This window comes from Schistocerca cancellata, chromosome 7 (genome assembly GCF_023864275.1).
Source record: "Schistocerca cancellata isolate TAMUIC-IGC-003103 chromosome 7, iqSchCanc2.1, whole genome shotgun sequence".
In the NCBI taxonomy this organism is placed as follows: Eukaryota; Metazoa; Arthropoda; class Insecta; order Orthoptera; family Acrididae; genus Schistocerca; species Schistocerca cancellata.
The window spans coordinates 365,577,852-365,591,802 of record NC_064632.1 but is presented as its reverse complement, the minus strand read 5'-3'; the positions used below and the strand labels follow the sequence as shown (position 1 = coordinate 365,591,802).

The window sequence follows — 13,951 nt, the reverse complement described above, 5'->3', positions numbered from 1 at the left end:
CACACAAGGTTGGCGCCGGTGGCGACACCTACAATGTCATAGCAATGAAGTTGTGTTTTCCCATACGACAATTTCACAAGTGAATATCAGGATCAAATCTCAGTCATTGCTGTGGCCAGAAAAAGATCCTGCAAGGATGGGACAAACAACGACTGAAGAGAATTGTTCAACATGACAGAAGTGCAACCATTCTGTAAATTGCTGCAGATTTCAATGCTGGGCCATCAACAAGTGTCAGCGTGCAAACCATTCCACGAAACATCATCGATGTGGGCTTTTGGAGCCCAAGGCCCACTCATGTACCCTTGATGACTGCATGACACAAAGCTTTACACCTCACCTGCGCCCATCAACACTGACATTGGACTGCTTATGACTGGAATCATACTGCCTGGTCAGACAAGTCATGTTTCAAGTTGTATCGAGCCTATGGATGTGTACAGGTATGGAGAAGACTTCACGAATCCATGGACCCTGCATGTCAGCAGGGGACTGTTCAAACTGATGGAGGCTCTATAATGGTGTGAGACATGTACAGTTGGAGTGATATGAGACCCTGATACGTCTAGATACGACTCTGACAGGTAACACGCAAGTAAGCATCCTGTCTGATCACCTGCATCCATTCATGTCCATTGTGCATTCCGACGGACTTGGACAATTCCAGCAGGACAATGCAACACCCCACACATCCAGAATTGTTACAGAGTGGCTCCAGACATGAACATTATTGAGCATATCTGGATGCTATTCAGAAGAGATCTCCACCCTCTTACAGATTTATGGACAGCCTTGCAAGATTTATGGTGTCATTTCCCTCCAGCACTACTCCAGACAATAGTCAAATCCATGCCACATTGTGTTGCAGCACTCTGTGTGCTTGTGGGGGCTCTACACAATATTAGACAGGTGTACCAATTTCTGTGGCTCTTCAGTGTAGAACCATTTTGATATACCATTACAGACCACCAAAAATTTTGTCTGTCCTAAATATTCAGTGTTGCAACATTAGTGATTATTACGTGGTAGAGAGGGTGTTATTGGAATGTCCAAGCAACCTTTCACATGGGCCTTGATATTACCGTAACCAAATTTGCTCCCTTAAAATAACGACGACTGTCAAACAATGGCATAGGGCATCTAGTGGCAGACTATGTCATTGAGCCCAATACTGAAATGGCTGCTATATAACTTTGTCATCTGAGTTATCCTCCCCCCTCCCTTTTTCTTACCTTGCCACCTTGTCATTGGCACCAGCTTCTCTGCATTGCTTAGGTAGGAGCCAACACTCTTAACACATTCAACAGTTCTTCTCCTGGCCTCAATACCTACTAATCCTAACTCTAAATCCACCTCAAAACTAGTTTTCTCTCTCTCTCTCTCTCTCTCTCTCTCTCTCTCTCTCTCTCTCTCTCTCTCTCTCCCGCCCCCTCTCCCTCCCTCCCAATCCCATCAGCATCTCACTCCTCACTGCTTCATCCTGGCCTTCTCAACTTAGTTCAGTTTATAGGTGTATACAGTGCCTGATTATTAAAAAAAAGAGGTTCCAGTAGTGTGACACTCTGGAGGGATGTTTTTGAAATTTTGGCTTCTGTGCATTTTGAACGTGCAAATACAATGTTTGCACTGATAAAAAATAAAGCTCCACCGTACCACATTTCAAAATCTGTGTGTGTTGTTTTTTTTTTTTTTTTTATCTGAGGTACTGGTACGGCGTACCAGTGTGTAGTGTCACAAATCAAGCATTGGTTCTATAAATATGTGAACTATCCTCCACGAAGTTCTCTCATATGTCTTTCACTTCTTCAGTTTTTATTGTGCACCCCCAAACCCACAGTTCTTTTTTATGTGGTCATTTACTGATCAGTACCTCCACAATAGAGCTGTTGATTATCTGTTCTGATAGTTTGTTTGTGAATTACATAATCAATTAAGGAACATTCTAGAGCCAAACACCAAACAAATTCAAATGACATATTAATTACATGTGCTAAGTTATAATTAATTTGCCATATTTTGTCAGTGTTAACTTTCTACACTCTTTATCACGAAGAATTAGTGTTACTTTATAGGCATGCTTACCTAGATGCTAGCAAGTGCGCTTGTATTTATGGTACCCATTCAATAATGCCAATGCCGTAAATTGAGAAAATGTCACACTTGATGAAACAAATTAAAACAAAATAGTAAATAGTTATCTCATGGCAGCAAAGACCTTTAGCACTCCACCATACTAACAGTACATTTTGATCTGCATGTGTGTCAGTCATGTAGGTGCTACTGTGGTTAATTGTGGCAAACATACATGGTACTGAAGAATTAGTTGTTGGCACCTGCACGTGCTGTCCATTAAATTCCCCATAAAATTCTGTGTCTCTAAGTGTGACATATCTCTTAGCTGTAGTGCTTTGCGTGTTGAAGAAGAAAGAGACAGCATACAGTTTGTGGGATAACACTGTGTACACTTTTACTCATTGTTAGTAATATATCTTTCCATGCTTTAAAATCTACTGCACTACCACCTTTATTTGGTGGTCTTATTGATTGATTAGTGTGTAATTGATTAGTTATTGCTTGTGTTATAAGTGTTATTTTGATGATCTCTTTATTGAGTTGGTGTTATTGTAAACAACAGACTATAGCTGTACTTATTATATTTTAAACTGTTCTTCACAGCTGTCTCTTGTTGCATCCTTTTATGTGTTACACTTCACTTTTATAAAAATCAGTTGTAATATTAATTTGGTTTTTATTGTACCGCAGGTAACATTCAGATACAAGCTTGATTTTTTTGTCCTCTACCTACTTAACACAATACTACCACAAAATATAACACTAAATCAGATGTCATTTGTTTAAGTTATAGGGTGAAAAAACTTATTACTCATTTGCATCTGTTTCCTGTGTTGCTCCTGTTGGTAAATGATGAGCAAGAAAAAAGTAGTTTTATCAGTATTTCTAAATCAGTTATGTTATTACACCTTCAGCATCCATGCATAAATATTGCCCCACAACACAGTATGTCTATGGTGTAAAACTTTTAATCTGCCTAGGCAGGAATTTGCAACATGTTATATCAAAGATTGCTTCTTCCACTTGGACCTCTATTCTCATACAAGCCTGTACATCTTTTGGTACACAAGTTTCTTATATTTACTTCAAGTCTTTCTCATTTTACTGGCATTAGCAGACACTTAGCTTTGAAGATTTGTATCAGGATGAAATTCTTTTCAGTTACTTGGATTTTGCTGTTATTGCATTTTGTTTACTTTGTGGATTAGGGAATAAAGTAAGTGAAGATGAAGTTGCAACAGAAGATGTAAACACAGACATTATAAAAGATTCCAGGACACATCAGTCAAAAGTTTCCCTTTGGCAGTCAGTTTGGAAGCGTGATGTTTTCCCACGACTAGTACCAGCATTTGGGTTACTTGGTAAGGGTGAGAATTTCTACATCATGTAACATGCTTTGCAGAACTGCTTGTTCGCTTTTACAGCTCCCAGCTGTATACGCATCCTCTGCTGCTTGTTGGGTGAAGGGTATTTGTACAAATGCATTCTCATGTGTATTCATTGTAGGTGCTTGTAAAGTGTGGAAGACTTTTAGTACATGGCTGCATACATTTCAAACATGTTAGATCGATTTAAAAGGGAGTCTCTCCTCTTTTAACTCTTATAGAAACTTGAGTGGAGGCATTTTTTATATACATTTATATACATTTTGTAGAGAATTGATAGGCAGTTTAGTTGTCTCATAAAATACAACAACATTATGTAACCAATATGGCCACTTATATTCATGAGTAATTTATTCTCCAAATTTACTTTGCAGATGTATCTCTTTTTGAAATGATGTGTTTCTGTCATACGTTCTGCAGTAGTATTGTTACTTTGAGCAGTCATTGAAAAGCCTCAAAATATTTTGAAAGTGAGTGGTAGTGGTAAATATTTGTCAGCCTTCAGAGATTATATTCTTTTCGTAGTAATTCGTATTATGCTTTCGTAATACAGTTGTATGATGATTCAGATTTTTTAGCAATTTTGTGTTTCCAAAGAGTTTCAGAATTTTATACCAGTGTGAAATAAACTGAATAATTTAAGGTAGCTAATGTTTATTCTGTATGTCAAAAATAATACAAAGATATTAAGATATTATTCAGTTTACAAACAAACATACATGTATATTCAGTTGTTTACCCAACTAGCTTATTTTGTGTACTTTTATTCCCTATTGCCTAACAGAAGTATGCCGTGCTGTAGTGCAGTTGTGAATATTAGGTGAAGTATGTACCCTACAGAGAGCCCTACACTGTTTCCCATTACACTTTTATGTAATGGTGGCTGTGACTGATAGTATACACCAGCTTTGGAGTAACTTTGATATACACAACCACAGTAATAACACAAATTTTATGCCCTTTTTGTTTGCCAAAAAGGAAACATTTATTTTGGTGTAGACAGGCTATCTACATGCATCAAGCAAAAAATTGGGAATCCTTGCAAATTCAGATGAGAATTTAATCAATGTCTTGTTCAATACATACTTTATAAATTTCAAAGATTGGAAAAAGAAATTGTAACCACTCATCATATTAGTCAGGCATCAAACAACTGACACAAAAGTCCCATAAACAAGACTGAAAAACGATTAACCTCTCATGGCTGACTGAATGTTACTGAGCTTTTGAATAGTGTCCTCGTGAGTTAAATACTATAAAACACATGCACACATACAGATGATGTCACTGTAAACAATGCAATGTTCTTTATAGTATTTTTTTCATAGTTCCCCATCACTCAGAGGTTACTAGTCTCAACTTTGGAATGGCTGATTCCATGGAAGTGCAAAGGTAGCAATGTCTGTTCTCACAGTATACTCCAGAAGCTGCTTTGGTCACTAGATGACAAGGAATCAAGCTCTTATGAGAACGAGAAAAAAACATCTAGACCAGACAGTGCAAAATTGCATAATTTACCTAAAATTTACCTGAAAGCCTCAGAAATGTTCACAGTCTTGTTTAATGTCTCAACTATATGAGGAGTAGTTACTTTTTCTCCTTTCACTGTTTGTATTGTACACAGGACTCCTCATGAATTACCTTATTAAGTTAACTCCTAGATTGCAAGTTCACTTTATTAGTGCTATTGCAATAATTTTCATTGCAGACAGGCATGCCATTATTATGAGCATAAATAACTGTTATTGTTTGGCACTTATCAGCATAGTCGTAAATGCAAAGCATGTGCTAGCCCATGAAAAACTGATTGGTGTAACTGCAAAATCAATGACTTTTTCAAGGTAGTGGCCTTGCTGCTAATGATGTAAGATGTTCAGTTATAACCTTTTTAAACACAGACCAAAGAAGATTCTCATTAATGATAGTTAATTGTTATTAAAGCCTTCATAAGCGTTTTGTAATAATTTTTTATGTTAGTTTGTCCTTTGTTCAAATTATGGATTTGGTAATGTACTTGAACATAGCTGAAACCTTATTACATGATCAGTGAATTTTTAAAAAGACTAAAAAGTAAAGTGTCGTGGTGCAGATGGACCATAATGAAATCTACAACTGTCTTTGTATTCAAATCTTAAAAGAAAAATTCATTTGAGAAAGATATGAAATTACAGAGAGAGGGAGAATGGTTGGGCCATACTTAATAAGAGGAGAGTGCCATTCCTTTCTGACTTCCTCCAATCCCCTTCTCTTTCCTCCCTGAGGAAGTAACTAATAATTCCTAAAGGCAGGATTAGTGTTTTTATTTTTAACTGTGTCTATTGGCAGTACTAGAATTTTGCCCTCTTTATATTGAATGAAAAAGATAGACTGCTACTTACCATAAAGATGACAAACTGAGTTGCAGAAAAATGCAACAAAAAGACTCTTACAGATTTAGCTTTCGACCAAATCCTTCTTCAGAAAAGAAAACACACACATTCATTCACACAAGCAAGCATATCTCTTGCACATATGACTTCCATTCCAGCAGTTAAGCAGGCTTGCATTTTCTGTTAAAAGTTGTTATTTTTAATGCATATGAGATGGTTCCTACCTAGCTCACGACATTGTATTTTTATCAAGTGATGGCAGAACCAACAGCACAGTGTTACCAACAGCACAGTGTTACCAACAGAATTGCTTTCTTTTGATACCAGGAGGTCCTTCATTTGGTAAAATAAAGGTAAGAGGCAGATGAAAAAAGACTAATGAAGAACAGCCAGAGACTGTGTGTGTGTGTGTGTGTGTGTGTGTGTGTGTGTGTGTGTGTGTGTGAGAGAGAGAGAGAGAGAGAGAGACTCAACATCATCTTCGCTATATGGAAAGTAGCAATTTTGTCATTATTTCAACCTGGGTTTTATATTGTTTGGAGAATAAATTAGGAAAGTCACTCAAAAACATGGGTCTGGGGAGCTAGAGTAGAGCAGGATGTGAGGGAAATAACAGCAAAAATGTAGAATGAGACAAGATTTAATAGCATGAGGAACCAGATACGATGAAGATGGCCCCTTTAAGAAATATGGAGCGAGGGGGATCCTGTAACACGTATTTACAGCTTGCACTCTACAGTCATTACTACCTCACATGAGACATATGGTAAAAGCTATTAGGATTAACTTTACAAAGGTTTAAAATATGGAAGCTGCTGAAGAGCTTTGGGGTTGAATGAGGCATTGGGGAAACAATAAAATTCATAAAGAAACAAACTGTGAAACCAAAATGGGTAATTGCTACCTGCAGGATCAATTATCTTGTACAAGTATGTGAAATCTTGATCAGACTATTGGAAATTTTTCATTTTATCACAAGTTATTGATGAGCCAATAAAGTGAACCACTTGATCCACATATATATTGAACCAAAGAAATTCATCAGAAACAAGACTGCTGCCATATAGTTAATAATAGTATGTAAGACCTGACATCATTTGGTGATGGAGATACAGTGATCTGTACTATTTGTTAAATTCCTTTTAGTGGTCTTGATCACAATAAAACATAAAGTTACAATTTGCTGATAACTGGTTTCCGTTGATTGCCAACCATCTTCAGATTAAGTTTGCTAAAAACTCAGTTCTGTATACAGTCTTGGCCACAGCACTATTGTTACTAAGTATAACTCAGAACATGCTTGCCAATAAAGCTGTACTTAAGTACAGTATTCGCCGTATCGTTTTTGCTAAGTCTAACACATCAATAATAATTATAATAATGATGTGTTACACTTATTAATAATTATTGTTGTTATTATTATTAGTGCTAATAATAATAATAAATAATTATAAATATTTTTGTTGATTGGCATTCATTTTTGAGATTGAACTCACTTGAGACCCAGTGTCTATGTACAGTATTAGTCCCAACACCATCACTAGTAAGAACATGCTAAGGAACCTGTACTTAAATACAATGTTGGCCATATGATCATTACTAAGTGTAACAGAGCGATAACAACATTACTACTACTACTACTTCTACTAGTACTACTACTAACAATAATAATAATAATAATAATAATAATAATAATAATAATAATAATAATTATTATTATTATTATTATTATTGTTAGTAGTAGTAGTATTAATGTTATTATTGCTCTGTTACACTTAGTAATGATCATATGGCCAACATTGTATTTAAGTACAGGTTCCTTAGCATGTTCTTACTAGTGATGGTGTTGGGACTAATACTGTACATAGACACTGGGTCTTAAGTGAGTTCAATCTAAAAATGAATGCCAATCAACGAAAATCAGTTATCAGCACATTGTAATTTTACATTTCATTGTGATCACTTCCATTAAAATGTTTTAACAAATAACAGTATGCCCAGAAAGCTGAAAAGTACCTTGCAAACTGAAAACTTGTGTTAGAAATTAACATACAGTATCAATGCACAGTACACACAGCATAGCAACCATCTTTTCTCCGTAAGAGGACAATGTTACATACTGTTATGGGAATGAACACACTCTGGAATGACAATTCTTTGTGTTGCTCACACAGACAGTTTGAAGGTTCCTTGATAGAAGTTATTCTCTCTTTTAGTATGGCTCTCTCTATGGTATTTCATGATCATGTTTCTCCTCAGAAGCTTGAATCTGTATTTAGCTAGTTGTTATGAACTTTTCTCATCAGCACTGATTGGAGTACACTTTGCCGCAAATTTCTGTCACAGTGTCTAGTCACAAGTTTAAACTCATTGAACAATGTACTGTTTCAACTAATGTAGCCTTATTGCCATTGCAGTCACCATTAATATTTCATTGCAATTGACACACTTTGTGCCAGATAGTGCCAGGTATAGAATGAAGTCCATTTCTGACACCATACATCTAGCTCACTTTCCGTCCTCATATTGATTACAAATATCCACTGTACCCCATTGTATTATTATTTCTATTTAATTTTTATATCTAGCAAAGTCATTGTGAGATTTATTGTAATTCATCCTGCTAGGCAGTAGAGTGTAACCCATTTATGTTTACCTCTGACTGCTTAAAGCAGTATACAGTGTCTAACAAAAAAAGTGGAGCACCCAAAAGCAAAGAAAGAAGCAAAGTTGGTCCCACATTTTCTATTGAGGACAGATCTGGGGATCTTGTTGGCCATGGTAGTATCCAAATATCACACAGACAGTTCACAGAAACATGTGTCATGTGTGGACTTGCATTGTCCCATTGAAAAATGGTACCATGATACCGAGGCAACATATGAGGATGCAGGACATCCATAACACACCATTGTGCCATCAGAGTTCTCTAAATTACTACCAAGCCATGACCTGAAGTCATACCTGATTGCTCCCCATGCTATGATGCTAGGAGTAGCACTGCTGCACCTCTACAAAACATTGGAAGAATGGGACATCTTTCCAGGTTGCTGTCATGCTTACTGACAGTGGTCATTTGGGATAGTGCACCACTGTGTGTGCAAAATGTGATGCCATTCATCAGCAGTCCATGCTGTTTCTTTGTGCCACTCTAAACACAGCTGTTCATGTGTTGTTAATGGCTGCCTACACGTGGGACAGTAAGACAGAAATTCCATATTCCAGCTACTGCTTGTCTCCAACCAGTGAAGTGGGATGTTCCAGCGAGACCATTACTTGTTCTCAAAAGCCAGGTGCACATGTGAAAGGGTAATGATGTGCTTGTTGCACAATATGGTACTCCTCTCTTGTGAAGGTAAGATGTGTTCAACAATGAATATGCCTGCACTCTTGTTCCCGTACTGTCTGGCATCAGCCCACTGCCATGTATGAAAGCTCCACAAATCTGAATATTGCATGATTTGACCAGATGAACAAATGGAGACTCCCAATGAGGCTCCATTCAAACTCTGTCCAGACTCTGTCGGGTGCTGATAGTACTGTCACATGTGAGTATGTGGCATCTCCTTGTCCTTCACAGTGATCACTCACTATCTGTCACTCTTTATCCCCTTATACACCCTTCAAGATCTGGTAACAACACTGAACATGAACAATAGAACTGCATTCAGGTGGTTGTTCTACCTCTCACAGAGCATTGAAACTCTAATCATTTACGTATCTGCCGATGGTGTGTACATATATGAAGTTTTGTTGACAGCTTTCTGTGGCTTGTGGGTGCTTCACATTTTTATCAGTCAGTATGTATAAAATAAACACCTGTGAAGATATGGCATGGAAACCCCTTATTGATAGATAGTGGTAAAATACATGAATCAAAGCACCTTGCAGTGGAGAGAGGAGGAACACTGTAGTGAACTTGAAAACTCTTGATCTCTTATTTGACTTTCTGAAAGAGTAATCTTGTGAAAGGAAACTTCAATTGAGAAAGCTACTAAATATGAGACTGGGTTACTGGCCATTGATTATATTCAGCAAGCAAAATGTTTAGTACTGCTGATAGACACATACAAAAATAACAGTTATGGCATCATTTTAATTTTTGAAGTATCACGTCCTTCCACACGGAGGAGAGAATGATAGACTGGGGAAGGTTTGCCACCCTATCCATCTCTTTTTTCCCTAAAAAAAATATGATTTTGAGAATTGTATTTGTTTTGTTGGCCAATGAAAATATGGCAAACAACACTGAAATACACAATTAACGTGGTACTTAATTTAAATAATATCATATTTTGAACCGGTAAGAGGCTGGATAACATCATAAAAAAAGATTCAAACCGTGTACAGTGGAACTTCAATTTTACATTCTCTGATTTTATGTTTTTTGTGGTCCTACACCATAAATTCGTAGCCCCTGTGAAAAACCCATAAGATCAATGCTAAAATTTCCCTGATTTTTACATTTTTTCCTGGTAAGGTTTACTTCGATTCTAAGTTCTTTCTTGACATCTGGCTTGACTTCATCCTGTTTTCTTCCTATTTACATTTGATGTGACTGAACAAGATATAAGTGGCACAAAAGACAGATGGTTCATACCATGGGTGGTGGCAGAGTTAAGGGAATATTTTAGGCTGTTGTGCAGAGAGGAGATGTGAGAGACGAAATGCTGATGTAATCCACAGTTGGTGTTGCCAAGCAACTTGCACCATTTAGCTCCACCACACAATTATGATGAACTACTGCTAGGTTGCAGCAGTAATGGAAAAACAAGACATTCGATGCAGTGTTCCGGACCGAGCCAATATGTGATGAAGGGGCCCAGTCACCACCTTTTCTTGTGCCACTTACACATTCATTGTTCAACACATCTTTTTCCATGTATTTCTGATGGACTGTGGTCAGCATCAGTATCAATCATCGACCTTTTAAATTCAAACACTGAGTCTTGAAGAATATGCTTGGTCATAATTGAGGAAATGTTGTCCATTTACTGCTAGTGAACTTTATTGGTTGGTGACTTGTGGAGTCACACAGTAGCCAGCACCGCCACCACAGCCACCACACAATACTAACACATGTAAAATGAGCTCACCTACTGGAAGTTTGGAGAAGTGACCCTTCAGTGACAGGAGTGCTGGTAAGGGTGAAAGTATTTTGTGAAGTGCTGAAAATATACTCTTTGTGCAGATGATGTGCTATGACAGAGATTTCACACAGAAATAGAACAAGGGTTTTGCGATAGCACATTTTAAAGACTGTCATGTTCAAATCTGACATGATGCAGTTGCAACAACTACATACAGAGCTCATGTATATACTTTCCACCATGCACACCACACACAGTAGATTGTAAAGATTTGCAGCAGTGATAGAGGGCATGAAGCAAAACTGTAGCACCTGAACTTTCTTTCAGATTTAAATTTCACACAGTGTACATAAATTCCCTGAGATGACTTCTAATAAGCTTGTAATATCAATTGGGGAAGCAAACTCATTTTTCCACATCTGTTTCTCTCTTTAATCCTAAAATAACACTTTAATGGTGGTGACCATACAAAGTGTGGCTCATAAGAAAAGCAATAAATAATAACAGCAATTGTGACAAAGTATCTTATTAAGCAGATGTCCACTAGTTTATGGTTTAACGACTTAGCTGATATGGTGTATTTGGTTCAACATGTTCATCAATTTTTTGCTTTTTTCTGGATGAGCACAAAGGATGATCTCTCAAAAACATGTGTTTTAAATGTATGATTTGTGGTCATAGCATGTCAGAAAACAGCTCAGTTACCTTTACTCGAGATACCAATTTCAATTTTTCAATGAGTTTTTACTTGTTGTTACACATCTGTGATTTTTTAGGAACTGATGAAATTCATTACCACAAATTATTGTATAAACATTGTATTGTACATTTAATTTCCTTCACTTAGACAGATTTTATGCAAAGTATTGGAGGGGATTGTGATTTTTAATCATATATGCCAATTACATGTGTTTTTGATCATATTTTGGGGGGTTTTGACATTTTCCTCACTTCTGCATGTTCCTCAATTTTACGTATTTTAAATCTGGACCACACAAAAACTTAAAATAGGGGTTTCATTGTTTCAGTTTTGTTATTGTTTTGAACAGTGCACAACGTTTGTCATTCTGCTACCTGGTGATGGTACCATACAGGTCCGTGCTTGGATTACCACACTACCAAAACAGCTGTTACTGATTATGTACAGACTGGAGCATAAATTAAATTAGGTCCATTGTTGTCAAAAGTGTTTTCTAGGAAAATTAGAAACTATTTGCTGGTCCTGTTACATCTCATCACTATGCTGTCTGCCCCAGAGGGGAGATACTACTAGAGGGACCTTAATGATGAGAGCAGATTTTGTCTTGGTTTTTGTGGTGGCAGTTTCTGAGAGTGGCAGTGAGCAAAAGAGCAGCAATTATGAGTGAGTCTCAGATAGCAACATAGAGAACCAGCTTTGGGCATAACAGTGTGACTATAATTGTAGCCTACAGTGACTGTACAACACTGATGTTGAGGAAACACTGAACAGTGCAAGATATCTCCCTGTCATAATTTGTTGCTGTTCTTGCTATTCCTGGGAGAGCATAATGAAAACTTGTTTGAATTTTCTGTATTACAATTTTTCCATTCAGGAAAAAAATGTTCTAATGCTAGGGTTATTTTTAAGCTGTTTCAGAAATTCAGTGACTTTTAACTGCATGCAGTCGGCCTCTTGCCATGATGAAAAGCGACTTTTCTTTCCTTTCGTGTCCATGTCACCAGGCACCTGAACACTATTGTCAGTGTTTGAGGCTCTTCTTGCTTACTTCTTCTCAAGATACCTTAACTGGTGTCATAAATAATAGTAATATCAATAACAGGCATGTTGTAGACTTTGTAATATCACTGTTACCATACACAGACTTTTCAGCAGAACAGTACTTTGCTATCTGACCTAAATCATGACATCTCACACATCAAGGTACCACAAAGTGGTCTGTCACTGTTTTTGCATTGTGTGCCCTATATATTTATTGCACCATTTGACTAAAAAAATGTATGTTGACAGGGCATATCATGAGGCAACAAGAAATAGTTAATGTTGTGATGCATAAGTTTGGGGATGCAGGAAGACTGTAGAGGCCAACTAAAGCTTGAACAAAGTAAGCAAGTGGACGTAGCCTGCATTAGTTGTGCAGAAATGATGAAGGTACTTACATGTTATAGTCTGTTGTGGAGAACTGAATCAAACCAGCTACTGGACTGAGGTAACAACAGCAACAAACAAATTGTTCCATCTTACTGAATTTCTTCTTCAATTCCACTGATATTTCAACAACAAGGTAAAAAGTTTGCTTTTAACAGAACATGCATATCAGTAAATTGTGTTATGTGACTGTTGTCATTCTGTGATGGTTTGGCCAGGGTTAATTTGATCTTGTATCATAGCCACAATGGCTTTTATGTTTACTGATCATGATGCTGATGGGTCTTTCCAGTCATCTCAGTATAATCTTTTATGTATCTCCATATCACCTTTATACTTTGTCAGTATGATTGGCTCTGGTTTATTCTTTTCCATTCTGAGGCATCATTGGAACCTTTTAGTGGCTTTGGTTTATTCTTTTCCATTCTGAAGCATTGATCAGCTCTGGTTTATTCTCTGTCATTCTGAGGCATCCTTGGAACCACTTGATGGTTTATATACTTGTATTGTCTTTATGCTGCTTTCGCAATATTCAGTTTGTTCAGTGTGTAAGCCTTGAGCTGTACTGCGAATAAGCTTATCTGAAAAACCCACTTTTCTGGGTGTTAAGAGATTTCTGTGAACAGAAAGAATTCCACTGAGTTATGTGGTTGCCAAATCTCTTTATGGAGTAGTCAGGAAACCAGACTTCACCTGCAACATCTAATGGTATATACAGTCATGGTGAGAAATGGTAATGTGGTTTCCAAAACCACTTGAACAATGTCCATGCCAGAATTCAGTTCATAGCTAAGGAAAAAAAAAAAAAAAAGAAATTCTTCTTGGTTGTGTCAAGCATAAAAGCAATGACAAAAACTATAACTTTTGTTGGATATGAACACACATTACTGTAGCTAACTCTAGATC

The 13,951-nt window shown here is 37.0% G+C and overlaps 1 protein-coding gene across 3 annotated transcripts in view; it reads left to right on the top strand.

Annotated features, from left to right (window-relative positions):
- LOC126092008 (polyphosphoinositide phosphatase) overlaps nucleotides 1-13,951 on the top strand; it is a 178,695-nt gene that overhangs the window by 7,005 nt on the left and 157,739 nt on the right. For 2 of the 3 annotated variants that reach the window (XM_049907386.1, XM_049907385.1), the window contains exon 3: nucleotides 3,282-3,434. The exons of the other annotated variant lie outside the window; for it this stretch is intronic. In XM_049907386.1, the coding sequence (XP_049763343.1) occupies nucleotides 3,282-3,434 (153 nt within the window). The remainder of the gene's footprint in view (nucleotides 1-3,281; nucleotides 3,435-13,951) is intronic. 3 annotated transcript variants of the gene reach the window in all.